This window comes from Somniosus microcephalus, chromosome 1 (genome assembly GCF_052327205.1).
Source record: "Somniosus microcephalus isolate GS21.2 chromosome 1, FLI_Smic_1.0, whole genome shotgun sequence".
Lineage (NCBI taxonomy): Eukaryota > Metazoa > Chordata > Chondrichthyes > Squaliformes > Somniosidae > Somniosus > Somniosus microcephalus.
The window spans coordinates 461,727,114-461,753,464 of NC_140987.1; the positions used below are offsets into that span (position 1 = coordinate 461,727,114).

The 26,351-nt window shown below is 50.7% G+C and overlaps 1 protein-coding gene across 4 annotated transcripts in view; it reads right to left on the reverse strand.

Annotated features, from left to right (window-relative positions):
• adgrg4a (adhesion G protein-coupled receptor G4a) overlaps window positions 1-26,351 on the reverse strand; it is a 207,733-nt gene that overhangs the window by 22,275 nt on the left and 159,107 nt on the right. For 2 of the 4 annotated variants that reach the window (XM_086002302.1, XM_086002305.1), the window contains 2 exons: window positions 23,093-23,194; window positions 9,616-9,816 (listed from right to left, as the gene is read on the reverse strand). In XM_086002302.1, coding sequence (XP_085858428.1) covers window positions 9,616-9,816; window positions 23,093-23,194 — 303 coding nt within the window. The remainder of the gene's footprint in view (window positions 1-9,615; window positions 9,817-23,092; window positions 23,195-26,351) is intronic. The other 2 variants (XM_086002303.1, XM_086002304.1) reach the window with 2 other exon arrangements.

The following is a 26,351-nucleotide window of genomic DNA, read 5'->3' on the forward strand; positions in this document are numbered from 1 at the left end:
ATTATACACCCCGCCCGTTCCAACATTCGATGGAATCTGGAACAGTACCCATGGATTGGAGGGTAGTTAATGTTACCCCACTATACAAAAAAGGTGGTAGAGAGAAAACGGAGAATTGCAGACCGGTAAGCCTGACATCGGTAGTGGGGAAAATGTTAGAGTCCATTATAAAAGATGTAATAGCAGAGCACTTGGAAAATAGTGACAGGATCGGACAAAGTCAACATCGATTTACAAAAGGTAAATCGTGCTTGACTAATCTACTGGAATTTTTTGAGGATGTAACTGGTAGAATAGATAAGGGAGAACCAGTGGATGTGGTGTATTTGGATGTTCAGAAGGCTTTCGAAAAGGTCCCGCATAAGAGATTAACGTGTAAAGTTAAGGCACATGGGATTGGGGGCATGGTATTGACTTGGATAGAGAACTGGTTGGCAGACAGAAAGCAAAGAGTTGGAATAAATGGGTCGTTTTCTGAGTGGCAGGCAGTGACTAGTGGGGTACCGCAGGGATTGGTCCTTGGACCCCAGCTATTCACAATATATATAAATGATCTAGACAAGGGAATTAGATGTAATATCTCCAAATTTGCAGACGACACAAAGCTGGGTGGGCGTGTGTGCTGTGAGGAGGATGCCGAGAAACTCCAGGATGATTTGGACACGTTGGGTGATTGGGCAAAAGCATGGCAATGATGGGTGAAACTAGAACTAGGGGGCATAATCTTAGAATAAGGGGCTGCTCTTTCAAAACTGAGATGAGGAGAAACTTCTTCACTCAGAGGGTGGTAGGTTTGTGGAATTTGCTGCCCCAGAAAGCTGTGGAAGCTACATCATTAAATAAATTTAAAACAGAAATAGATCGTTTCCTAGAAGTAAAGGGAATTAAGGGTTACGGGGAGCGGGCAGGAAATTGGACATGAGTCTAGGTTCGGAATGGTCATGGCCCTGTGGGTAGTGGAGCGGGCCCAGGGGCCGTGTAGCCTGGTTCTGCTCCTACTTCTTGTGTTCTAATTCTGTGTTAGATTTCAGGAGATGGTTTTATTCCTGTTCCTGGCTGGGGTGGAGATCGCCTTTACAGAAGGTAAATACTGTAGAAAATATAGGGACAGAGTGACCTCCTGGACGAGTTTCAATCGCCTAGATGGGTCGGAGAGGAATTTCCCAGATTTTTTCTCCCAAATTGGCCATTGGGATTTTTATCTGGTTTTTCACCTCTCCCGGGAGATCACATGGATGAAGAGTGATAGAAGATTTGAGGTTAGGATCAGATCAGCCATGATCTTATTGAATGGTGGAGCAGGCTCGAGGGGCCGATTGGCCTACTCCTGCTCCTATTTCTTATGTTCTTATGTTTATGTTCAGATGCAATATAACGTGGATAAATGTGAGGTTATCCACTTTGGTGGCAAAAACAGGAAGGCAGATTAATGGGGCAGAAATTCCTCCCCAAACGCGCGAGTACGGACGGGGTACTCACGCGTCTGGCCGGAGGAAATGCCGGTTTTCAGCATGCACAGCGCATGCGCTGAAAACCGGCATTTCCTCTCCTCCAGCCCAAGAGGTGAAGAGGCTAGCGCGTGCGCTGTAGGGGGCAGCGCGTGCGTCTTGGATTTCCTCTGTTTTGGGGGATTTGCGCATGTCTAAAGGCCTCCGGTCTTTACGCTTGTAAAAAGCACACGTAAGTATTTATTTTTACAGGTAAGTGGTGTTTTAGTGCAATTTAGAATTTTTTTTCCACAGGTTTATTATTTTAAAGAATCTACAATAAGGTAAGTTTAGTTTTAGACCCTTTTTATTAAAAATTTATTTTTTTCAAAAAAAAAATTATTGTTTAAATTATTTTTTTAAACTTATTTATACTTAATTTAATGATTGGGATTTTTTTTTAATTTTATTTAAAGTTTAAGTAGTGTTTTGGGGTGCAGTACTTCTCATGAGTTTGACAGTTCTTACTCTCAAACTTATGAATGAAGTTTCCCCTCCCCTGATTGGCTGAACAGTGCTCACCTGATCCCAGCCGGCACATCACACTAACTACGCCGCTGGGTCAGGTTAGCACAGCGCGCCGGGATCAGAACCTGGCCACTGAAAGGAAATCCACTGCGGGCCAGGTTTCAGATGTCGGCGCGCAGGGTGAGCGCACATCGGGGGCTTGCACGCGCGGAAAGCCCCCGACACCGAGTTCTGGGCCATTATCTAAATGGCAATAGATTGGGAAAAGGGGAAGTGCAACGAGACCTGGGTGTCCTTGTGCACCAGTCGTTGAAGGTAAGCATGCAGTTGCAGCAGGCGGTTAAGAAGGCAAATGGTATGTTGGCCTTCGTAGCGAGAGGGTTTGAGTACAGGAACAAGGATGTCTTGCTGCAGTTGTACAGGGCCTTGGTGAGACCACATCTTGAGTATTGTGTGCAGTTTTGGTCGCCTTATCTGAGGAAGGATGTGCTTGCCATGGAAGGAGTTCAGCGAAGATTCACCAGGCTGATACCTGGGATGGCAGGAATGACGTATGAGGAGAGATTGGGACGATTGGGCTTGTACTCGCTGGAGTTTAGAAGAATGAGAGGGGATCTCATTGAAACTTATAAAATTCTGACAGGATTAGACAGACTAGATGCAGGAAGGATGTTCCCGATGGTCGGGGAGTCCAGAACCAGTGCTCACAGTCTAAGGATAAGGGGTAGGCCATTTAGGACAGAAATGAGGAGGAATTTCTTCACCCAGAGAGTGGTGAACCTGTGGAATTCTCTACCCGTTATACACCCGCCCGTTATACACCCCGCCCGTTATACACCCGCCCGTTATACACCCGCCTGTTACACACCCGCCCGTTATACACTCCGCCCGTTACACACCCGCCCGTTATACACACGCCCGTTACACACCCGCCCGTTAAACACCCGCCTGTTATACACCGCGCCCGTTACACACCCGCCAGTTATACACACGCCCGTTATACACCCGCCCGTTACACACCTGCCTGTTATACACTCACCTGTTATACACCCGCCCGTTATACACCCCGCCCGTTATACACCCGCCCTTTTTACACCCGCCCGTTATACACCCGCCCGTTATACACCCCGCCCGTTATACACCCGCCCATTATACACCTGCCCATTATACACCCGCCCGTTATACACCCCGCCCGTTATACACCGCGCCCGTTATACACCCCGCCCGTTATACACCCGCCCGTTATACACCCGCCCGTTATACACCCCGCCCGTTTTACACCCCGCCCGTTATACACCCGCCCGTTATACACCCGCCCGTTATACACCCGCCCGTTATACACCCGCCCATTATATACTCGCCCGTTATACATCCGCCCGTTATACACCCCGCCCGTTATACCCCCCGCCCGTTATACATCCGCCCGTTATACACCCGGCCGTTATACACCCCGCCCGTTATACACCCGGCCGTTATACACCCGCCCGTTATACACCCGCCCGTTATACACCCGCCCGTAATACACTCGCCCGTTATACACCCGCCCGTTATACACCCCGCCCGTTATACACCCGCCCGTTATACACCCTGCCCGTTATACACCCCGCCCGTTATACACCCGCCCGTTATACACCCCGCCCGTTATACACCCGCCCGTTATATACCCCGCCCGTTATACACCCCGCCCGTTATACACCCGCCTGTTATACACACGCCCGTTATACACCCGCCCATTATACACCCGCCCGTTATACGCCAACCCGTTATACGCCCGCCCGTTATACGCCCGCCCGTTATACACCCCGCCTGTTATACACCCGCCCGTTATACACCCCGCCCGTTATACACCCGCCCGTTATACACCCGCCCGTTACACACCCCGCCCGTTATACACCCGCCCGTTTTACACACCGCCCGTTATACACCCGCCCGTTATACACCCGCCCGTTTTACACCCGCCCGTTATACACCCACCCATTATATACTCGCCCGTTATACATCCGCCCGTTATACACCCCGCCCGTTATACCCCCCGCCCGTTATACACCCGCCCGTTATACACCCGGCCGTTATACACCCCGCCCTTTATACACCCGGCCGTTATACACCCGCCCGTTATACACCCGCCCGTAATACACTCGCCCGTTATACACCCGCCCGTTATACACCCGCCCGTTATACACCCTGCCCGTTATACACCCCGCCCTTTATACATCCGCCCGTTATACACCCCGCCCGTTATACACCCGCCCGTTATATACCCCGCCCGTTATACACCCGCCCGTTATACACCCGCCCGTTATACACCCGCCCGTTATACACCCGCCCGTTATACGCCAGCCCGTTATACGCCCGCCCGTTATACACCCGCCCGTTATACACCCCGCCTGTTATACACCCGCCCGTTATACACCCGCCCGTTATACACCCCGCCCGTTATACACCCCGCCCGTTATACACCCGCCCGTTATACACCCGCCCGTTATACACCCGCCCGTTATACACCCCGCCCATTATACACCCGCCCGTTTTACACACCGCCCGTTATACACCCGCCCGTTATACACCCGCCCGTTATACACCCGCCCGTTATACACCCCGCCCATTATACACCCCGCCCATTATACACCCGCCCGTTATACACCCGCCCGTTTTACACCCGCCCGTTATACACCCGCCCGTTATACACCCCGCCCGTTATACACCCCGCCCGTTACACACCCGCCCGTTATACACCCGCCCATTATATACTCGCCCGTTATACATCCGCCCGTTATTCACCCCGCCCGTTATACCCCCCGCCCGTTATACACCCCGCCCGTTATACACACTGCCCGTTATACACCCGGCCGTTATACACCCCGCCCGTTATACACCCGGCCGTTATACACCCGCCCGTTATACACCCGCCCGTTATACACCCCGCCCGTTATACACCCGCCCGTAATGCACTCGCCCGTTATACACCCTCCCGTTATACACCCCGCCCGTTATACACCTGCCCGTTATACACCCTGCCCGTTATACACCCCGCCCGTTATACACCCCGCCCGTTATACACCCGCCCGTTATACACCCCGCCCGTTATACACCCGCCCGTTATACACACGCCCGTTATACACCCGCCCGTTATACGCCAGCCCGTTATACGCCCGCCCGTTATACGCCCGCCCGTTATACACCCCGCCTGTTATACACCCGCCCGTTATACACCCGCCCGTTATACACCCGCCCGTTATACACCCGCCCGTTATACAGCCGCCCGTTATACACCCCGCCCGTTATACACCCGCCCGTGATACACTTGCCCATTTTACACCCGCCCGTTATACACCCGCCCGTTATACACCCGTCCGTTATACACCAGCCCGTTATACACCCCTCCCGTTATACACCCGCCCGTTATACACCCGCCCGTTATACACCCGTCCGTTATACACCCGCCCGTTATACACCCGCCCGTTATACACCCGCCCGTTATACACCCGTCCGACACCCGCCCGTTATACACCCGCCCGTTATACACCCGCCCGTTATACACCCCGCCCGTTATACACCCGCCCGTTATAAACCCGCCCGTTATACACCTGCCCGTTATACACCCGCCCGTAATACACCCGCCCGTTATGCACCCGCCCGTTATACACCCCCCGTTATACACCCGCCCGTTATACACCCCGCCCGTTATACACCCGCCTGTTATACACCCGCCCGTAATACACCCGCCCGTTATACACCCGCCCGTTATACACCCACCTGTTATACACCTTGCCCGTTATACACCCGCCCGTTATACACCCGCCCGTTATACACCCCGCCCGTTATACTCCCGCCCGTTATACACCCGCCCGTTATACACCCCGCCCGTTATACACCCGCCCGTTATACACCCTGCCCATTATACACCCGCCCGTTATACACCCGCCCGTTATACACCCCGCCCGTTATACACCCGCCCGTTATACACCCCGCCCGTTATACACCCGACCGTTATACACCCGCCCGTTATACACCCCTCCCGTTATTCACCCGCCCGTTATACACCCCGCCCGTTATACACCCGCCCGTTATACGCGCGCCCGTTATACACCCGCCCATTATACACCCCGCCCGTTATACACCCCGGCCGTTATACACCCGCCCGTTATACACCCGCCCGTTATACACCCAGCCCGTTATACACCCGCCCGTTATACACCCGCCCGTTATATACCCCGCCCGTTATACGCCCGCCCGTTATACACCCGCCCATTATATACCCCGCCCGTTATACGCCCGCCCGTTATACGCCCGCCCATTATACACCCGCTCGTTATACACCCGCTCGTTATACACCCGCCCGTTATACACCCGCCCGTTATACACCCCGCCCGTTAGACACCCGCCCGTTATACACCCTCCCGTTATACGCCCGCCCGTTATACACCCGCCCGTTACACACACCCCCGTTATACACCCCGCCCGTTATACACCCGCCCGTTATACACCCGCCCGTTATACACCCGCCCGTTATACACCCGCCCATTATACACCCGCCCGTTATACACCCCGCCCGTTATACACCCGCCCGTTATACACCCGCCCGTTATACACCCCGCCCGTTATACACCCGCCCGTTATACACCCGCTCGTTATACACCCCGCCCGTTATACACCCGCCCGTTATACACCCGCCCGTTATACACCCGCTCGTTATACACCCCGCCCGTTATACACCCGCCCGTTATACACCCGCGCGTTATACACCCGCCGGGTATACACCCTCCCGTTATACACCCGCCCGTTATACACCCGTCCGTTATACACCCGCCCGTTATACACCCCGCCCGTTATACACCCGCCCGTTATACACCCTGCCCGTTATATACCCCGCCCATTATACACCCGCCCGTTATACACCCCGCCCGTTATACACCCGCCCGTTATACACCCGCTCGTTATACACCCTCCCGTTATACACCCTGCCCGTTATATACCCCGCCCATTGTACACCCGCCCGTTATACACCCCGCCCGTTACACACCCGCCCGTTATACACCCGCTCGTTATACACCCTCCCGTTATACACCCTGCCCGTTATATACCCCGCCCATTATACACCCGCCCGTTATACACCCCGCCCGTTACACACCCGCCCGTTATACACCCGCTCGTTATACACCCTCCCGTTATAGACCCTGCCCGTTATATACCCCGCCCATTATACACCCGCCCGTTATACACCCCGCCCGTTATACACCCGCCCGTTATACACCCGTCCGTTATACACCCCGCCCTTTATACACCCCGCCCGTTATATACCCGCCCGTTTTACACCCGCCCGTTATACACCCGCCCGTTATACACCCGTCCGTTATACACCAGCCCGTTATACACCCGCCCGTTATACACCCCGCCCGTTATACACCCGCCCGTTATAAACCCGCCCGTTATACACCTGCCCGTTATACACCCGCCCGTAATACACCCGCCCGTTATGCACCCGCCCGTTATACACCCCCGTTATACACCCGCCCGTTATACACCCGCCCGTAATACACCCGCCCGTTATACACCCGCCCGTTATACACCCACCTGTTATACACCCGCCCGTTATACACCCGCCCGTTATACACCCCGCCCGTTATACTCCCGCCCGTTATACACCCGCCCGTTATACACCCCGCCCGTTATACACCCGCCCGTTATACACCCGTCCGTTATACACCCTGCCCATTATACACCCCGCCCGTTATACACCCGCCCGTTATACACCCCGCCCGTTATACACCCACCCGTTATACACCCCGCCCGTTATACACCCGCCCTTTATACACCCGCCCGTTATACACCTGCCTGTTATACACCCGCCCGTTATACACCCGCCCGTTATACACCCGCCCGTTATACACCCGCCCGTTATACACCCCGCCCGTTATACACCCGCCCTTTATACACCCGCCCGTTATACACCCCGCCCGTTATACACCCGCCCGTTATACACCCCGCCCGTTATACACCCCGCCCGTTATACACCCGACCGTTAGACACCCGCCCGTTATACACCCGCCCGTTATTCACCCGCCCGTTATACACGCGCCCGTTATACACCCGCCCGTTATACACCCCGCCCGTTATACACCCCGGCCGTTATACACCCGCCCGTTATACAACCCGCCCGTTATACACCCGCCCGTTAAACACCGCGCCTGTTATACACCCGCCCGTTATACACCCGCCCGTTATACACCCAGCCCGTTATACACCCGCCCGTTATACACCCGCCCGTAATTCACCCGCCCGTTATACACCCGCCCGTTATACACCCCGCCCGTTATACACCCCGCCCGTTATACACCCGCCCGTTATACACCCCGCCCGTTATACACCCGCCCGTTATATACCCCGCCCGTTATACGCCCGCCCGTTATACACCCGCCCATTATACACCCGCTCGTTATACACCCGCTCGTTATACACCCGCCCGTTATACACCCGCCCGTTATACACCCCGCCCGTTAGACACCCGCCCGTTATACAACCTCCCGTTATACGCCCGCCCGTTATACACCCGCCCGTTACACACCCCCCCGTTATACACCCCGCCCGTTATACACCCGCCCGTTATACACCCGCCCGTTATACACCCCGCCCATTATACACCCGCCCGTTATACACCCGCCCGTTATACACCCCGCCCGTTATACACCCGCCCGTTATACACCCGCCCGTTATACACCCCGCCCGTTATACACCCGCCCGTTATACACCCGCTCGTTATACACCCCGCCCGTTATACACCCGCCCGTTATACACCCGCCCGTTATACACCCGCTCGTTATACACCCCGCCCGTTATACACCCGCCCGTTATACACCCGCGCGTTATACACCCGCCGGGTATACACCCTCCCGTTATACACCCGCCCGTTATACACCCGTCCGTTATACACCCGCCCGTTATACACCCCGCCCGTTATACACCCGCCCGTTATACACCCGCCCGTTATACACCCTGCCCGTTATATACCCCGCCCATTATACACCCGCCCGTTATACACCCCGCCCGTTATACACCCGCCCGTTATACACCCGCTCGTTATACACCCTCCCGTTATACACCCTGCCCGTTATATACCCCGCCCATTATACACCCGCCCGTTATACACCCCGCCCGTTACACACCCGCCCGTTATACACCCGCTCGTTATACACCCTCCCGTTATACACCCTGCCCGTTATATACCCCGCCCATTATACACCCGCCCGTTATACACCCGCCCGTTATACACCCGTCCGTTATACACCCGCCCGTTATACACCCCGCCCGTTATACACCCGCCCGTTATACACCCCGCCCTTTATACACCCCGCCCGTTATATACCCGCCCGTTATACACCCGCCCGTTATACACCCGCCCGTTATACACCCGCCCATTATACACCCACCCGTTATACACCCACCCATTATACACCCGCCCGTTATACACCCCGCCCGTTTAACACCCCGCCCGTTATACACCCGCCCGTTATACACCCCGCCCGTTATACACCCGCCGGTTATACACCCGCCCGTTATACACCCGCCCGTTATACACCCGTCGCTGTTCAGTTTCGCCCCTATAACTCGGCAGGAAGTCAGTGTTTCCATGGTTCCGCTCATGTTCACTAATATCCCTCACCCTCGTTAGCACAAAATTCCACAAAGAAAATGTTATTCCGGGAGAGCCCACCGTTCCCACAGTTTTGGGGGGGAATGAAATTCTTTCTGGACTCGGTGGAAGATGTAGTTGTGGAATTCGACTTTGAGGATTTGTTGGAGTGAGCTATGGAGCCTGTCCTTTCATCTGTCCGCTTTGCATTGGTCCCAGTTCTGCTCCACTCTGCAAATACAGGAATATAGAATACACACATCAGCAGAACGCTGCGTGAAATGCACTGAGGAAGTTCACAGCAAAATTCAATTTGCCGCCTTTGTGATGCAAAAATACAGCGTGTGTTAGCTGTGGCGGCTCGACTCGCTATCCCCATGGTGACATGGCTCAGGGCCACTGCTCTAAACAGGCGAGTGCGGCTTGTTCTGTACCGCTGGGCTCAATCAGCGGCCGTGCTGACAGCTTCGACATTTCACAGCCCAGGTCACTGACTTGCTTCCTTTCTTAAAATTGTTTTGTATTGGGCCAAAACTTCGGGTCCCCGCGGGTGAGTACATAGAAACATAGAAGATAGGAGCAGCAGTAGGCCATTTGGCCCTTCGAGCCTGTTCCGCCATTTAATGACATCATGGCTGACCATCCAAATTCAGTACCCTGTCCCTGCCTTCTCCCCATATCCCTTGATCCCTTTAGCCTTAAGAAATATATCCAACTCCTTTTTGAATATATTTAATGAATTCGCCTCCACCGGCCTCTGTGGCAGAGAATTCCACAGGTTCACCACTCTCTGGGTGAAGAAATTTCTCCTCCTCTCAGTCCTAAATGGCTTACCCCTTATCCATAGACTATGACCCCTGGTTCTGGACTCCCCAACCATCGGGAACATCCTTCCTGCATCTAATCTGTCCAGACCTGACAGAATTTTATAGGTTTCGATGAGATCCCCTCTCAATCTTCTAGAGTATAAGCCCAATTGACACAATCTCTCCTCGTACGTCATTCCCGCCATCCCAGGTATCAGCCTGGTGAATCTTCGCTGCACTCCCTCCATGGCAAGAACGTCCTTCCTCAGGTAAGGCGACCAAAACTGCACACAATACTCCAGGTGTGGTCTCACCAAGGCCCTGTACAACTGCAGCAAAACATCATTGTTCCTGTACTCGAACCCTCTTGCTACGAAGGCCAACATACCATTTGCCTTCTTAACTGCCTGCTGCACCTGCATGCTTACCTTCAGCGACTGGTGCACAAGAACACCCAGGTCCCTTTGCACTTCCCCTTCTTCCAATCTATTGCCATTCAAATAATAATCTGCCTTCCTGTTTTTGCCACCAAAGTGGATAACCTCACATTTATCCACATTATAGTGCATTTGCCATGTTTCTGCCCAATCACCCAACCTGTCCAAATCGTACTGGAGTTTCACGACATCCTCCTCACAGCATACCCTCCCACCCAGCTTTGTGCCGTGTGCAAATTTGGAGATATTACATCCAATTCCCTCGTCCAGATCATTAATATATATTGTGAACAGCTGGGGTCCTAGCACCAATCCTTGCGGTACCCCACTAGTCACTGCCTGCCACTCGGAAAATGACCCGTTTATTCCAACTCTTTGCGTTCTGTCCGCCAACCAGTTCTCTATCCAAGTCAATACCTTGCCCCCAATCCCATGTGCCTTAATTTTGCACGCTAACCTCTAATGCGGGACCTTATCGAAAGCCTTCTGAAAGTCCAAATACACCACATCCACTGATTCTCCCTTATCTATTTTACCAGTTACATCCTCAAAAAATTCCAGTAGATTAGTCAAGCATGATTTACCTTTTGTAAATCCATGTTGACTTTGTCCGATCCTGTCACTGCTTTCCAAGTGCTCTGCTATTACATCTTTTATAATGGACTCTAGCATTTTCCCCACTACCGATGTCAGGCTTACCGGTCTATAATTCCCCGCTTTTTCTCTGCCACCTTTTTTGAATAGTGGGGTAACATTAGCTACCCTCCAATCCATGGGTACTGTTCCAGAGTCTATTGAGTTCTGGAAGATGACCAGCAATGCATCTACTATTTCTAGGGCCACTTCCTTAAGTACCCTAGGATGTAGATTATCAGGCCCTGGGGATTTATCGGCCTTCAATCCCATCAATTTCCCTAACACCATTTCCCTACAAATACTGATTTCTTTCAGTTCCTCCCTTTCATCAGACCCTATGTTCCCCGACATCTCTGGGAGCTTATTTGTGTCCTCCTTTGTGAAGACAGAACCAAAACATGTATTTAGTTGGTCTGCCATTTCTTTGTTCCCCATTATAAATTCCCCCGATTCTGACTGTAAGGGACCTACGCTTGACTTCACCAATCTTTTTCTCTTCACATATCTATAAAAGCTTTTACAGTCAGTTTTTATGTTCTCTGCAAGCTTACTCTCATATTCTATTTTCCCTTTCTTAATTAATCCCTTTGTCCTCCTTTGTTGAATCCTGAGCTGCTCCCAATCCTCAGGATTATTGCTTTTTCTGGCCAATTTGTATGTCCTCTCCTTGGATCTTATGCTATCCCTAATTTCCCTTGTTAGCCACGGTTGAGTCACATTTTTTGTTTTATTTTTATGCCAAACTGGGATGAACAACTTCTGTAGTTCATCCATTCGGTCTTTGAATGTTTGCCATTGCCTATCCACCATCAACCCTTTGAGTGCCATTCCCCAATCAATCCTACCCAACTCGCTCCTCAGACCATTGTAGTTTCCTTTATTTAAATTGAGGACCCTAGTTTGTGAGTCAACTACTTCATTCTCCATCTTAATGAAGAATTCGATCATATTATGATCGCTCCGACCCAAGGGGCCTCGTACAACAAGATTGCTAATTAATCCTTTCTCGTTACATAATACCCAGTCTAAGATGGCCTGATCTCTGGTTGGTTCCTCGACATATTGGTCCAGGAACCATCCTGTAAACACTCCAGGAATTCCTCCTCCACAGTATTGTTACTAATTTGGTTAGCCCAATCTATATGTAAATTAAAGTCACCCATGATGACTGCTGTGCCCTTATTGCACGCTTCTTTCATTTCCCTTTTAATGCGATCCCCAACCTCCGCCTTACTGTTTGGAGGTCTATATACCACTCCCACTAATGTTTTTTTCCCCTTAGTATTTCTCAATTCTACCCATACAGGTTCCACATCATCAGAGCTAATATCCTTCATTACCATTGTGTTAATCCCTTCTTTAACCAGTAATGATACCCCTCCTCCCTTTCCTTTTAGCCTATCTTTCCTGAATATCGAATACCCCTGGATGTTGAGTTCCCAGTCTTGGCCATCCTTGAGCCACGTTTCCGTAATCCCAACCAAATCATATTCGTTTACCTCTATTTGCGCAGCCAATTCATCCACCTTATTACAAATGCTCCTCGCATTAAGATACAAAGCCTTCAGGCTTTTTTTTTTAACGCTCTTAGACCTATTAGAATTATTATTTACTGTGGCCATGTTTGATTTAAACCGTTGATTTCTCTGACTGCCACTTTTGTTTTTCTCCTTCCTATCTTTTGCTTTTATCCTTGTTTCCCTTTCCTCTGTCTCCCTGCTCAGGTTCCCAACCCCCTTCCATTTTAGTTTAAACCCTCCCCCACAGCACTAGCAAACACTCCCCCTAGGACATTGGTTCCAGCCCTGCCCAGGTGCAGACCGTCCGGTTTGAACTGGTCCCACCTCCCCCAGAACCGGTTCCAATGTCCCAGGAACTTGAATCCCTCCCCCTGGCACCATTCCTCTAGCCACGTATTCATCTGAAGTATCCTTCTATTTCTACTCTGACTAGCACGTGGCACTGGTAGCAATCCTGAGATTACTACCTTTGAGGTCCTGTTTTTTAATTTACCTCCTAACTCCCTATATTCCGCTTTTAGGACCTCATCCCGCTTTTTACCTATATCGTTGGTGCCTATATGCACCACAACAACTGGCTGTTCACCCTCCCCTTCCAAGATGTTCTGCAGCCGCTCGGAGACATTGGACCTGGGTGAGACTTGCAGCGCGAGGCGGAGCTTCTAACCGGCAGTGAGGAGCGAGGCTCGACCAGAGCATCGGACCTGGGTGAGACTTGCAGCGCGAGGCGGAGCTTATAACCGGCAGCGAGGAGCGAGGCCCGACCAGAGCATCGGACCTGGGTGAGACTTGCAGCGCGAGGCGGAGCTTATAACCGGCAGCGAGGAGCGAGGCCCGACCAGTGCATCGGACCTGGGTGAGACTTGCAGCGCGAGGCGGAGCTTATAACCGGCAGCGAGGAGCGAGGCCCGACCAGAGCATCGGACCTGGGTGAGACTTGCAGCACGAGGCGGAGCTTATAACCGGCAGCGAGGAGCGAGGCCCGACCAGAGCATCGGACCTGGGTGAGACTTGCAGCGCGAGGCGGAGCTTATAACCGGCAGTGAGGAGCGCGGCCCGACCAGAGCATCGGACCTGGGTGAGACTTGCAGTGTGAGGCGAAGCTTATAACCGGCAGCGAGGAGCGAGGCCCAACCAGAGCATCGGACCTGGGTGAGACTTGCAGCGCGAGGCGGAGCTTATAACCGGCAGCGAGGAGCGAGGCCCGACCAGAGCATCGGACCTGGGTGAGACTTGCAGCGTGAGGCGGAGCTTATAACCGGCAGCGAGGAGCGCGGCCCGACCAGAGCATCGGACCTGGGTGAGACATGCAGCGCGAGGCGGAGCTTATAACCGGCAGTGAACGAGGCCTGACCAACTCAGCAGCAGGGGAGAGAGGTAAAAAGTAATCAAAGTGACGTCAGCAGGAAGCAGGTAAGTGATTGGTTGGTGAGTATTTCTCTCTTTTTTAAACTTTAACTCTGGTTTATAGTTTCTAAGGTCTCTCTGGTGTAGCGGGCACTGTTGGTAAACTATTTAACTGTAGTGTAATTAGTGGGATTGATTGATTTCATTTAAATTCAATGAATTAAAGGGTAAATCATGGCAGGACAGCCCGGCCCTGTGATCTGCTCCTCCTGCAATATATGGGAACTCAGGGACACTTCCGGTGTCCCTGACAACTACGTGTGCAGGAAGTGCACCCAGCTGCAGCTACTGACAGACCGCATTGCGGCACTGGAGCTGCGATTGGATGCATACTGGAGCATTCACGATGCTCGGGACATCATGAATAGCACGTTTAGGGAGTTGGACACACCACAGGTAGAGGTTGGACAGGAAGAAAGGGAACGGGTGACCAACAGGCAGAGTACTAGGTGCAGGCAGGTAGTGCAGGGGTCCCCTGTGGCCATCCCCCTCTCCAACAGATACACCTCTTTGAGTACTGTTGGGGGGGATGGCTTATCAGAGGAAGGCAGCAGCAGCCAACTTCCTGGCACCAGGGGTGGCTCTGCTGCACAGAATGGGAGGAAAAAGAGGTGTAGAGCTATAGTAATGGGGATTCTATTGTAAGGGGAATAGATAGGTGTTTCTGCGGCCACAAACGAGACTCCAGGATGGTGTGTTGCCTCCCTGGTGCAAGGGTCAAGGATGTCTCCGAGCGGCTGCAGAACATCTTGGAAGGGGAGGGTGAACAGCCAGTTGTCATGGTGTATATAGGCACCAATGATGTAGGTAAAAAGCGGGATGAGGTCCTAAAAGCGGAATATAGGGAGTTAGGAGGTAAATTAAAAAACAGGACCTCAAAGGTAGTAATCTCAGGATTGCTACCAGTGCCACGTGCTAGTCAGAGTAGAAATAGAAGGATACTTCAGATGAATACGTGGCTAGAGGAATGGTGCCAGGGGGAGGGATTCAAATTCCTGGGACATTGGAACCGGTTCTGGGGGAGGTGGGACCAGTTCAAACCGAACGGTCTGCACCTGGGCAGGGCTGGAACCGATGTCCGAGGGGGAGTGTTTGCTAGTGCTGTGGGGGAGGGTTTAAACTAAAATGGAAGGGGGTTGGGAACCTGAGCAGGGAGACAGAGGAAAGGGAAACAAGGATAAAAGCAAAAGATAGGAAGGAGAAAAACAAAAGTGGCAGTCAGAGAAATCAACGGTTTAAATCAAACGTGGCCACAGTAAATAATAATTTTAATAGGTCTAAGAATGTTAAAAAAAACAAGCCTGAAGGCTTTGTGTCTTAATGCGAGGAGCATTTGTAATAAGGTGGATGAATTGGCTGCGCAAATAGAGGCAAACGAATATGATTTGGTTGGGATTACGGAAACGTGGCTCAAGGATGGCCAAGACTGGGAACTCAACATCCAGGGGTATTCGATATTCAGGAAAGATAGGCAAAAAGGAAAGGGAGGCGGGGTTGCATTACTGGTTAAAGAAGGGATTAACACAATGGTAATGAAGGATATTAGCTCTGATGATGTGGAATCTGTATGGGTAGAATTGAGAAATACTAAGGGGAAAAAAACATTAGTGGGAGTGGTATATAGACCTCCAAACAGTAAGGCGGAGGTTGGGGATCGCATTAAAAGGGAAATTAAAGAAGTGTGCAATAAGGGCACAGCAGTCATCATGGGTGACTTTAATCTACATATAGATTGGGCTAACCAAATTAGTAACAATACTGTGGAGGAGGAATTCCTGGAGTGTTTATGGGATGGTTTCCTGGACCAATATGTTGAGGAACCAACCAGGGATCAGGCCATCTTAGACTGGGTATTATGTAATGAGAAAGGATTGATTAGCAATCTTCTTGTACGAGGCCCCTTGGGTCGGAGCGATCATAATATGATCGAATTCTTCATTAAGATGGAGAATGAAGTAGTTGACTCAGAAACTAGGGTCCCCAATTTAAATAAAGGAAACTACGATGGTCTGAGGAGCAAGTTGGGTAGGATTGATTGGGGAATGGCACTCAAAGGGTTGATGGTGGATAGGCAATGGCAAACATTCAAAGACCGAATGGATGAACTGCAGAAGTTGTTCATCCCAGTTTGGCATAAAAATGAAACAAAAAAGGTGACTCAACCATGGCTAACAAGGGAAATTAGGGATAGCATAAGATCCAAGGAGAGGACATACAAATTGGCCACAAAAAGCAATAATCCTGAGGATTGGGAGCAGTTCAGGATTGTACAAAGGAGGACAAAGGGATTAATTAAGAAAGGGAAAATAGAATATGAGAGTAAGCTTGCATGGAACATAAAAACTGACTGTAAAAGCTTTTATAGATATGTGAAGAGAAAAAGATTGGTGAAGTCAAGCGTAGGTCCCTTGCAGTCAGAATCGGGGGAATTTATAATGGGGAACAAAGAAATGGCAGACCAACTAAATACATATTTTGGTTCTGTCTTCACAAAGGAGGACACAAATAACCTCCCAGAAATACCGGGGAACATAGGGTCTGATGAAAGCGTGGAACTGAAAGAAATCAGTATTTGTAGGGAAATGGTGTTAGGAAAATTGATGGGACCGAAGGCCAATAAATCCCCAGGGCCTGATAATCTACATCCCAGGGTACTTAAGGAAGTGGCCCTAGAAATAGTAGATGCATTGCTGGTCATCTTCCAGAACTCAATAGACTCTGGAACAGTACCCATGGATTGGAGGGTAGCTAATGTTACCCCACTATTCAAAAAAGGTGGCAGAGAAAAAGCGGGGAATTATAGCCTGACATCGGTAGTGGGGAAAATGCTAGAGTCCATTATAAAAGATGTAATAGCAGAGCACTTGGAAAGCAGTGACAGGATCAGACAAAGTCAACATGGATTTACAAAAGGTAAATCATGCTAGACTAATCTACTGGAATTTTTTGAGGATGTAACTGGTAAAATAGATAAGGGAGAACCAGTGGATGTGGTATATTTGGACTTTCAGAAGGCTTTCGATAAGGTCCCGCATAAGAGATTAGCGTGCAAAATTAAGGCACATGGGATTGGGGGCAAGGTATTGACTTGGATAGAGAACTGGTTGGCGGACAGAAAGCAAAGAGTTGGAATAAACGGGTCGTTTTCCGAGTGGCAGGCAGTGTCTAGTGGGGTACCGCAAGGATCGGTCCTAGGACCCCAGCTGTTCACAATATATATTAATGATCTGGATGAGGGAATTGGATGTAATATCTCCAAATTTGCAGATGACACAAAGTTGGGTGGGAGGGTATGCTGTGAGGAGGTTGTCCTGAAACTCCAGTATGATTTGGACAGGTTGGGTGATTGGGCAGAAACATGGCAAATGCACTATAATGTGGATAAATGTGAGGTTATCCACTTTGGAGGCAAAAACAGGAAGGCAGATTATTTGAATGGCAATAGATTGGGTGAAGGGGAAGTGCAAAGAGACCTGGGTGTTCTTGTGCACCAGTCGCTGAAGGTAAGCATGCAGGTGCAACAGGCGGTTAAGAAGGCAAATGGTATGTTGGCCTTCGTAGCAAGAGGGTTCGAGTACAGGAATAAGGATGTCTTGCTACAGTTGTACAGGGCCTTGGTGAGACCGCACCTTGAGTATTGTGTGCAGTTTTGGTCACCTTATCTGAGGAAGGACGTTCTTGCCATGGAAGGAGTGCAGCGAACATTCACCAGGCTGATGCCTGGGATGGCAGGAATGACGTATGAGGAGAGATTGCATCGATTGGGCTTATACTCACTGGAGTTTAGAAGATTGAGAGGGGATCTCATCAAAACCTATAAAATTCTGTCAGGCCTGGACAGAATAGATGCAGGAAGGATGTTCCCGATGGTCAGGGATGTATTGATTTCTTTGTGGGTTCAATGACGAGACATTTATGAAAGAGAATGTCTTTTAATCTAAAGTCTGTTCAACTCTTTATACAGCTTTACAGGAGACACGATGCTAGTGATGCATCTAGAACGAAACTGAAACTAAACTAAACTGCCTTGCTTGTCTCGGTCACATGCCCTCTGCTGGTCAGGCACAAGCAATCAATCAGGCAACTATGCTGGTAAGACATGATAATCAAACAGGCAAATAACATCACTATTTGCTGATATCATTACAGGGGAGTCGAGAACCAGGGGTCATAGTCTAAGGATAAGGGGTAGGACATTTAGGACTGAAATGAGGAGGAATTTCTTCACCCAAACAGTGGTGAACCTGTGGAATTCTCCGCCACAGAGGGCGGTGGAGGCCAGTTCATTAAATATATTCAAGAAAGAGTTGGATATATTTCTTAAGGCTAAAGGGATTAAGGGATATGGGGAGAAGGCAGGGACAGGGTACTGAATTTGAATGATCAGCCATGATCTCATTGAATGGCGGAGCAGGCTCGAAGGGCCGAATGGCCTACTCCTGCTCCCATCTTCTATGTTTCTATGTTTGACCCTTGCACCAGGGAGGCAACACACCATCCTGGCGTCTCGTTTGCGGCCGCAGAAACGCCTATCTATTCCCCTTACAATTGAATCCCCTATTACTATAGCTCTACCACTCTTTTTCCTCCCATTCTGTGCAGCAGAGCCACCCCTGGTGCCAGGAAGCTGGCTGCTGCTGCCTTCCTCTGATAAGCCATCCCCCCCAACAGTACTCAAAGTGGTATATCTGTTGGAGAGGGGGATGGCCACAGGGGACCCCTGCACTACCTGCCTGCACCTAGTACTCTGCCTGTTGGTCACCCGTTCCCTTTCTTCCTGTCCAACCTCTACCTGTGGTGTGTCCAACTCCCTAAACATGCTATTCACAATGTCCCAAGCATCGTGAACGCTCCAGTATGCATCCAATCGCAGCGCCAGTGCCGCAATGCGGTCTGTCAGTAGCTGCAGCTGGGTGCACTTCCTGCAGACGTAGTTGTCAGGGACACAGGAAGTGTCCCTGAGTTCCCACATCTCGCAGGAGGAGCAGATCACAGGGCCGGGCTGTCCTGCCATGACTTACCCTTTAATTAATTGAGTTTAAATTAAATCAATCAATCCCACTAATTACACTACAGTTAAATAGTTTACCAACAGTCCCCACTACACCAGAGAGACCTCAGAAACTATAAAACAGAGTTAAAGTTTAAAAAAGAGAGAAATACTCACCAACCAATCACTTACCTGCTTCCTGCTGACGTCACACTTTGATTACATTTTACCTCTGTCCCCTGCTGCTGAATTGGTCGGGCCTTGTTCACTGCCGTTGGTTTTAAGCTCTGCCACCGCGCTCGATGCTGCTCTCTCCCAGGTCCAAGCTCTGTGGTCGGGCCTCGTTCACTGCTGCCGCTTTTAAGCTCTGCCGCCGCACTCGATGCTGCTCTCTCCCAGGTCCAGACTCTGTGGTCGGGCCTCGTTCACTGCCGCCGCTTTTAAACTCTGCCGCCGCGCTCGATGCCGCTCTCTCCCAGGTCCAAGGTCTGTGGTCGGGCCTCGTTCACTGCTGCCGCTTTTAAACTCTGCCGCCGCGCTCGATGCTGCTCTCTCCCAGGTCCAGGCTCTGTGGTCGGGCCTCGTTCACTGCCGCCGCTTTTAAACTCTGCCGCCGCGCTCGATGCCGCTCTCTCCCAGGTCCAAGGTCTGTGGTCGGGCCTCGTTCACTGCTGCCGCTTTTAAGCTCTGCCGCCGCGCTCGATGCTGCTCTCTCCCAGGTCCAGGCTCTGTGGTCGGGCGGGTACTCACGTGTAGGCCCAACGAAAGTGCCGGTTTCATGCCTGCCCACCCAGCTTTGTGTCGTCTGCAAACTTGGAGATATTACATCTAGTTCCCTCATCTAGATCATTTATATATATTGTGAATAGCTGGGGTCCTAGGACCGATCCCTGCAGTACCCACTAGTCACTGCCTGCCACTCGGAAAAAGAGTCGTTTATTCCAACTCTTTGCTTCCTGTCTGCCAACCAGTTCTCTATCCAAGACAGTACCTTACCCCCAATCCCATGTGCTTTAACTTTGCACGCCAATCTCTTATGCGGGACCTTATCAAAAGCCTTCTGAAAGTCCAAATACACCACATCCACTGGTTCTCCCTTATCTATTCTACCAGTTTCATCCTCAAAAAATTCCAGTAGATTAGTCAAGCATGATTTACCTTTTGTAAATTCATGTTGACTTTGTCTGATCCTGTCACTGTTTTCCAAGTGCTCTGCTATTACATCTTTTATAACGGACTCTAGCATTTTCCCCACTACCGATGTCAGACTTACCGGTCTGTAATTCCCCGTTTTCTCTCTACCACCTTTTTTAAATAGCGGGGTTACATTAGCTATCCTCCAATCCATGGGAACTGTTCCAGAGTCTATAGAATTTTGGAAGATGACCAGCAATGCATCTACTATTTCTAGGGCCACTTCCTTAAGTACCCTAGGATGTAGATTATCAGGTCCTGGGGATTTATCGGCCTTCAATCCCGTCAATTTCCCTAACACCATTTCCCTACAAATACTGATTTCATTCAATTCCTCCCTTTCATTAGACCCTATGTTCCCCGACATCTCTGGGAGATTATTTGTTTCCTCCTTTGTGAAGACAGAACCAAAGTATGTATTTAATTGGTCAGCCATTTCTTTGTTCCCATTATAAATTCCCCTGATTCTGATTGCAAGCGTCCTACACTTGACTTCACCAATCTTTTTCTCTTCACATATCTGTAGAAGCTTTTACAGTCAGTTTTTATGTTCCCTGCAAGCTTACTCTCATAACTTATTTCCCCCCTCTTAATTAATCCCTTTGTCCTCCTTTGCTGAATGCTAAACTGCTCCCAATCCTCAGGTTTACTGCTTTTTCTGGCCAATTTATAAGTCCTCTCCTTGGATCTTATGCTATCCCTAATTTCCCTTGTTAGCCACAGTTGAGTCACCTTTTTGTTTTATTTTTATGCCAAACAGGGATGAACAAATTCTGTAGTTCATCCATGCGATCTTTAAATGTTTGCCATTGCCTATCCACCGCCAACTCTTTAAGTAACGTTCCTCAATCTATCCTAGCCAAATCGTGCCTCATACCATCATAGTTTCCTTTATTTAAATTCAGGACCCTAAGGCTAGAAATTCAGTAAGGCCCCGCCAGCTTTGCGCCCAGTTACCGCCCAAAGAGGGCTTCTGCGCCAATAGAGGAGTTTGCGCTGATATTCAGCGCAGCGGTAATGGCGGCGGTAGCCGGTAGCGCTGCGCCGGCACCGATGATGTCATCGGTGTGCGCAGTGCCCCGGTTCCGCCCCGATACCGGCCCGACCCCCATATTTAGTTGCGGCCGCCTCTTCCGCAGCGGCCGCAAACAACGTTCTGCAACCGTGGCCGTCCTGCAGCCTTAGTGGGGCGCTAGTTAAGGCGGAGGTGCAGCTGGCCGCTTTTTCGGCGGCCGCCTGCCCGCACCTCCTTCCCCGGCCTCCTCCACCCCCCCCCCCCGCGGCATTGCCGGCTGCTTTCCGCGAGCCCGGCACTTCTCCGTGGTGCCGGGCTCATTTGCCGGCACTATCAAGCGGCGATCTCCCCGTTGCAGGCACCTCCCACTTAAGAGAAGGAGGAGGCCTGCAGTACCGCAGCCTGCCGCTCCGCAGCGGGTGGCGCAGCAGCACCTACAGCGCTGAAATTCAGTTTCAGCACCCCAAGCAGGGGCGGGCACACCCTGGAATTGCGCCCGGTTCCGACTTGGGGCGCAAAAACTGAATTTCTGACGGTCGCAACTGGCTCCGCGCGCAGCGCTAACTTTTGGGCGCAAGCGAGCTGGCGGGGCCTTACTGAATTTCTAGGCCCTAGTCTCTGAGTCAACTACTTTACTCTCCATTTTAATGAAGAATTCGATCATATTATGATCGCTCCGACCCAAGGGGCCTCATACAACAAGATTGCTAATGAATCCTTTCTCGTTACATAATACCCAGTCTAAGATGGCCTGATCTCTAGTTGGTTCCTCAACATATTGGTCCAGGAAACCATCCCATATACACTCTAGGAATTCCTCCTCCACACTATTGTTACTGTTATTGTTACTGAAATTAATAGAAGCAAATTGCTACAGGTGTGATCCCTTCCTGCTCTCCACACAGCTGGTGCTTAACATGCATACCATGAAGACCCGTGTGTTACACTGAGTGTCGTGCTTCAGTTACCGCACTAATAATCCTGAGATCGTGAGTTCAAATCCCACCGCGGCGCTTTGAGAATTTGAATTCAGTTTAAGAAAATCTGGGAATAAAAATCTGGTCTCAGTAAAAGTGAGCATGAGGCTGTCGGATTGTCGTAAACACCCAACCGGTTCACTGATGTTCTTTAGGGAAGGAAACCTGCCGTCCTTCCCCGGTCTGACCAACGTGGTTGACTCGTAACTGCCCTCTGAAGTGACCTAACGAGCCCCTCAGTTTGTATCAAGCAAATGGTTCAAGAAGGCGGCCCAGCACCATCACCACCATCACCACCACCATCACCTTCGGGCAACTCGGGATGGGCAATAACTGCCGGCCATGCCAGCGAGGCCCACATCCCCAGAATGAATTAAAGGAACATTTGTGCTTATCAAACTGACTTGATCTGACTAATGCCACATGAGGGATGCTAGTGATTGTTTTAAATAACTCCTTTCTGGTGACAGCAACCTTAGAATTCTTGAGTGAGCTCATTGAATGATGTACAGCACTTCCACCTACCAGAAATCTCGTCGAGTTTAAACCGACCACAGCACAGATGAATCCTCCATTGCCTGCGGACATTGTCCTTCATCAAACAGTGAAAGACAAAGATGAAGAATCCTGTGAAGATTAAACAAGGCGGTTGAAGGAATTCTGTAGTTCTGCAAATCAGTGACATCAAACGTGCCTTTGAATTGTGCACCTTACATCTTAGATATTGCAATAAAACTCAGATCACCGCAGTCCAATCCCAGAAGCTTTTACAGTCCGCTTTTATGTTCATTGTAAATTTACTCTCATACTCTATTTCTCCCCTCTTAATCAATCTCTTGGTCCATTTTTGCTGAACTCTAAACTGTTCCCAATCCTCAGGCTTGCTACTTTTTCTGGCAGCTTTATATGACTCCTCTTTGGATCTAATACTCTCCTTAATTTCTTTTGTTAGCCATGGTTGGGCCGCTTTTCCTTTTGTGATTTTGTGCCAGAAAGGAATGTATAACTGTTGCAATTCATGCATTCGTTCCTTAAATGTTCGCCATTGCCTATCCACCGTCATGCCTTTTAATGAAGCTCCCCAATCTCCCACAGCCAACTCACTCCTCATACCTTCGTAGTTTCCTTTGTTTAGATTTAGGACCCTAGTTTCGGATTGAACTTCTTCACTATCCATCTTAATGAAGAATTCTATCATGTTATGGTCACTCTTCCCTAAAGGACCCCGCACAAGATTATTAATTAACCCCTTCTCATTCCACAATACCCAATCTAGGATAGCCTGTTCCCTAGTTGGCTCCTCAACGTACTGGTCTAAAAAACCATCTCGTACACACTCCAGGAATTTATCCTCCACAGTATTATTGCTAATTTGGTTTGGCCAGTCTATATGTCGATTAAAGCCACCCATGATTACTGTAGTACCCTTGTTACATGCATCTCTAATTTCCACTTTAATGCCATCCCCTACATTACCATTACTGTTTGGAGGCTTTTAGACAACACCCACCAATGTTTTCTGACCCTTGGTGCTTCTTAGCTCCACCCAGACTGGTCCTACATCTTGCTTTTCTGAGCCAATATCCTTTCTCACTATTGCTCTGATTTCACCCTTTATTAACAATGTCACCCCACCTCCTTTTCCTTTTCACCTGTCCTTCCTAAATATTGAATATCCTTGGATAATCAGCTCCCAGCCTTGGTCACCCTGCAGCCATGTCTCCATAATCGCAATTATATTCAGACCCTCAAGCCTGTTACATACGAATAGGAGGAGGCCATTCAGCCCCTCAAGCCTGTTACATACGAATAGGAGGAGGCCATTCAGCCCCTCGAGCCTGTCACATACGAATAGGAGGAGGCCATTCAGCCCCTCGAACCTGTTACACAGGAACAGGAGGAGGCCATTCAGCCCCTCGAGCCTGTCACATACGAATAGGAGGAGGCCATTCAGCCCCTCGAGCCTGTTACACAGGAACAGGAGGAGGCCATTCAGCCCCTCGAACCTGTTACACAGGAACAGGAGGAGGCCATTCAGCCCCTCGAACCTGTTACACAGGAACAGGAGGAGGCCATTCAGCCCCTCGAGCCTGTCACATACGAATAGGAGGAGGCCATTCAGCCCCTCGAGCCTGTTACACAGGAACAGGAGGAGGCCATTCAGCCCCTCGAACCTGTTACACAGGAACAGGAGGAGGCCATTCAGCCCCTCGAGCCTGTCACATACGAATAGGAGGAGGCCATTCAGCCCCTCGAGCCTGTTACACAGGAACAGGAGAAGGTCATTCAGCCCCTCGAGGCTGTTACACAGGAACAGGAGGAGGCCCATTCAGCCCCTCGAGCCAGTTACACAGGAATAGGAGGAGGCCATTCAGCCCCGCGAGCCTGTTACACAGGAACAGGAGGAGGCCATTCAGCCCTTCGAGCCTGTTACAGCGGAACAGGAGAAGGCCATTCAGCCCATTGAGCCTGTTACACAGGAACAGTAAGAGGCCATCCAGCTCCTCGAGCTTGTTACACACGAACTGGAGGAGCCCATTCAGCCCCTCAAACCTGATATACAGGAACAGGAGGAGGCCATTCAGCCTCTCGAGCCTGTTACATAGAAACAGGAGGAGGCCCATTTAGCCCCTCGAGCCTGTTACACAGGAACAGCAGGAGGCCATTCAGCACCTCGAGCCTGTTACACAGGAGAGATTGGGTCGACTAGGCCTGTATTCACTAGAGTTTAGAAGAATGAGAGGGGATCTCATTGAAACGTTTAAAATTCTGACAGGGCTAGACAGACTGGATGCAGGGAGGATGTTTCCCCTGGCTGGGGGGTCTAGAATGAGGGGTCACAGGCTCAGGATACGGGGTAGGACATTTAGGACTGAGATGAGGAGAAATTTCTTCACTCAGAGGGTGGTGAACCTGTGAAATTCTCTACCACTGAAGGCCAAGTCACTGAATATACTTAAGAAGGAGATAGACAGATTTCTAGAAGCAAAAGGCATCAAGGGGTATGGGGAGAGAGCGGGAATATGGTATTGAGATAGAGGATCAGCCATGATCATATTGAATGGCGGAGCAGGCTCGAAGGGCCGAATGGCCGACTCCTGCTACTATTTTGCTATGTTTCTAACAGGAGGAGGCCCATTCAGCCCCTCGAGCCCATTACACAGGAACAGGAGGAGGCCATTCAGCCCATCGAGCCAATTGCACAGGAACAGGAGGAGGCCATTCAGCCCCTCGAGCCTGTTACACAGGAACAGGAGGAGGCCCATTAAGCCCCTCAAGCCTGTTACACAGGGACAGGAGGAGGCCATTCAGCCCCTCGAGCCTGTTACACAGGAACAGGAGGAGGCCATTCAGCCCATCGAGCCAATTACACAGGAACAGGAGGAGACCATTCAGCCCATCGAGCCTGTTACACAAGAACAGGAGGAGGCCCATTCAGCCCCTCGAGCTTGTTACACAGGAACAGGAGAAGGCCATTCAGCCCCTCGAGCCTGTTATGCAGGAACAGGAGGAGGCCATTCAGCCCATCGAGCCCATTACAGAGGAACAGGAGGAGGCCCATTCAGCCCCTCAAGCCCGTTACACAGGAACAGGAGGAGGCCGTTCAGCCCATCGAGCCCGTTATACAGGAACAGGAGGAGGCCATACAGCCCCTTGAGCCTGTTACACAGGAACAGGAGGAGACCCATTCAGCCCCTCGAGCCTGTTACACGATAACAGGAGGAGGCCATTCAGCCTCTCAAGCCCATTACACAGGAACAGGAGGAGGCCATTCAGCCCATCG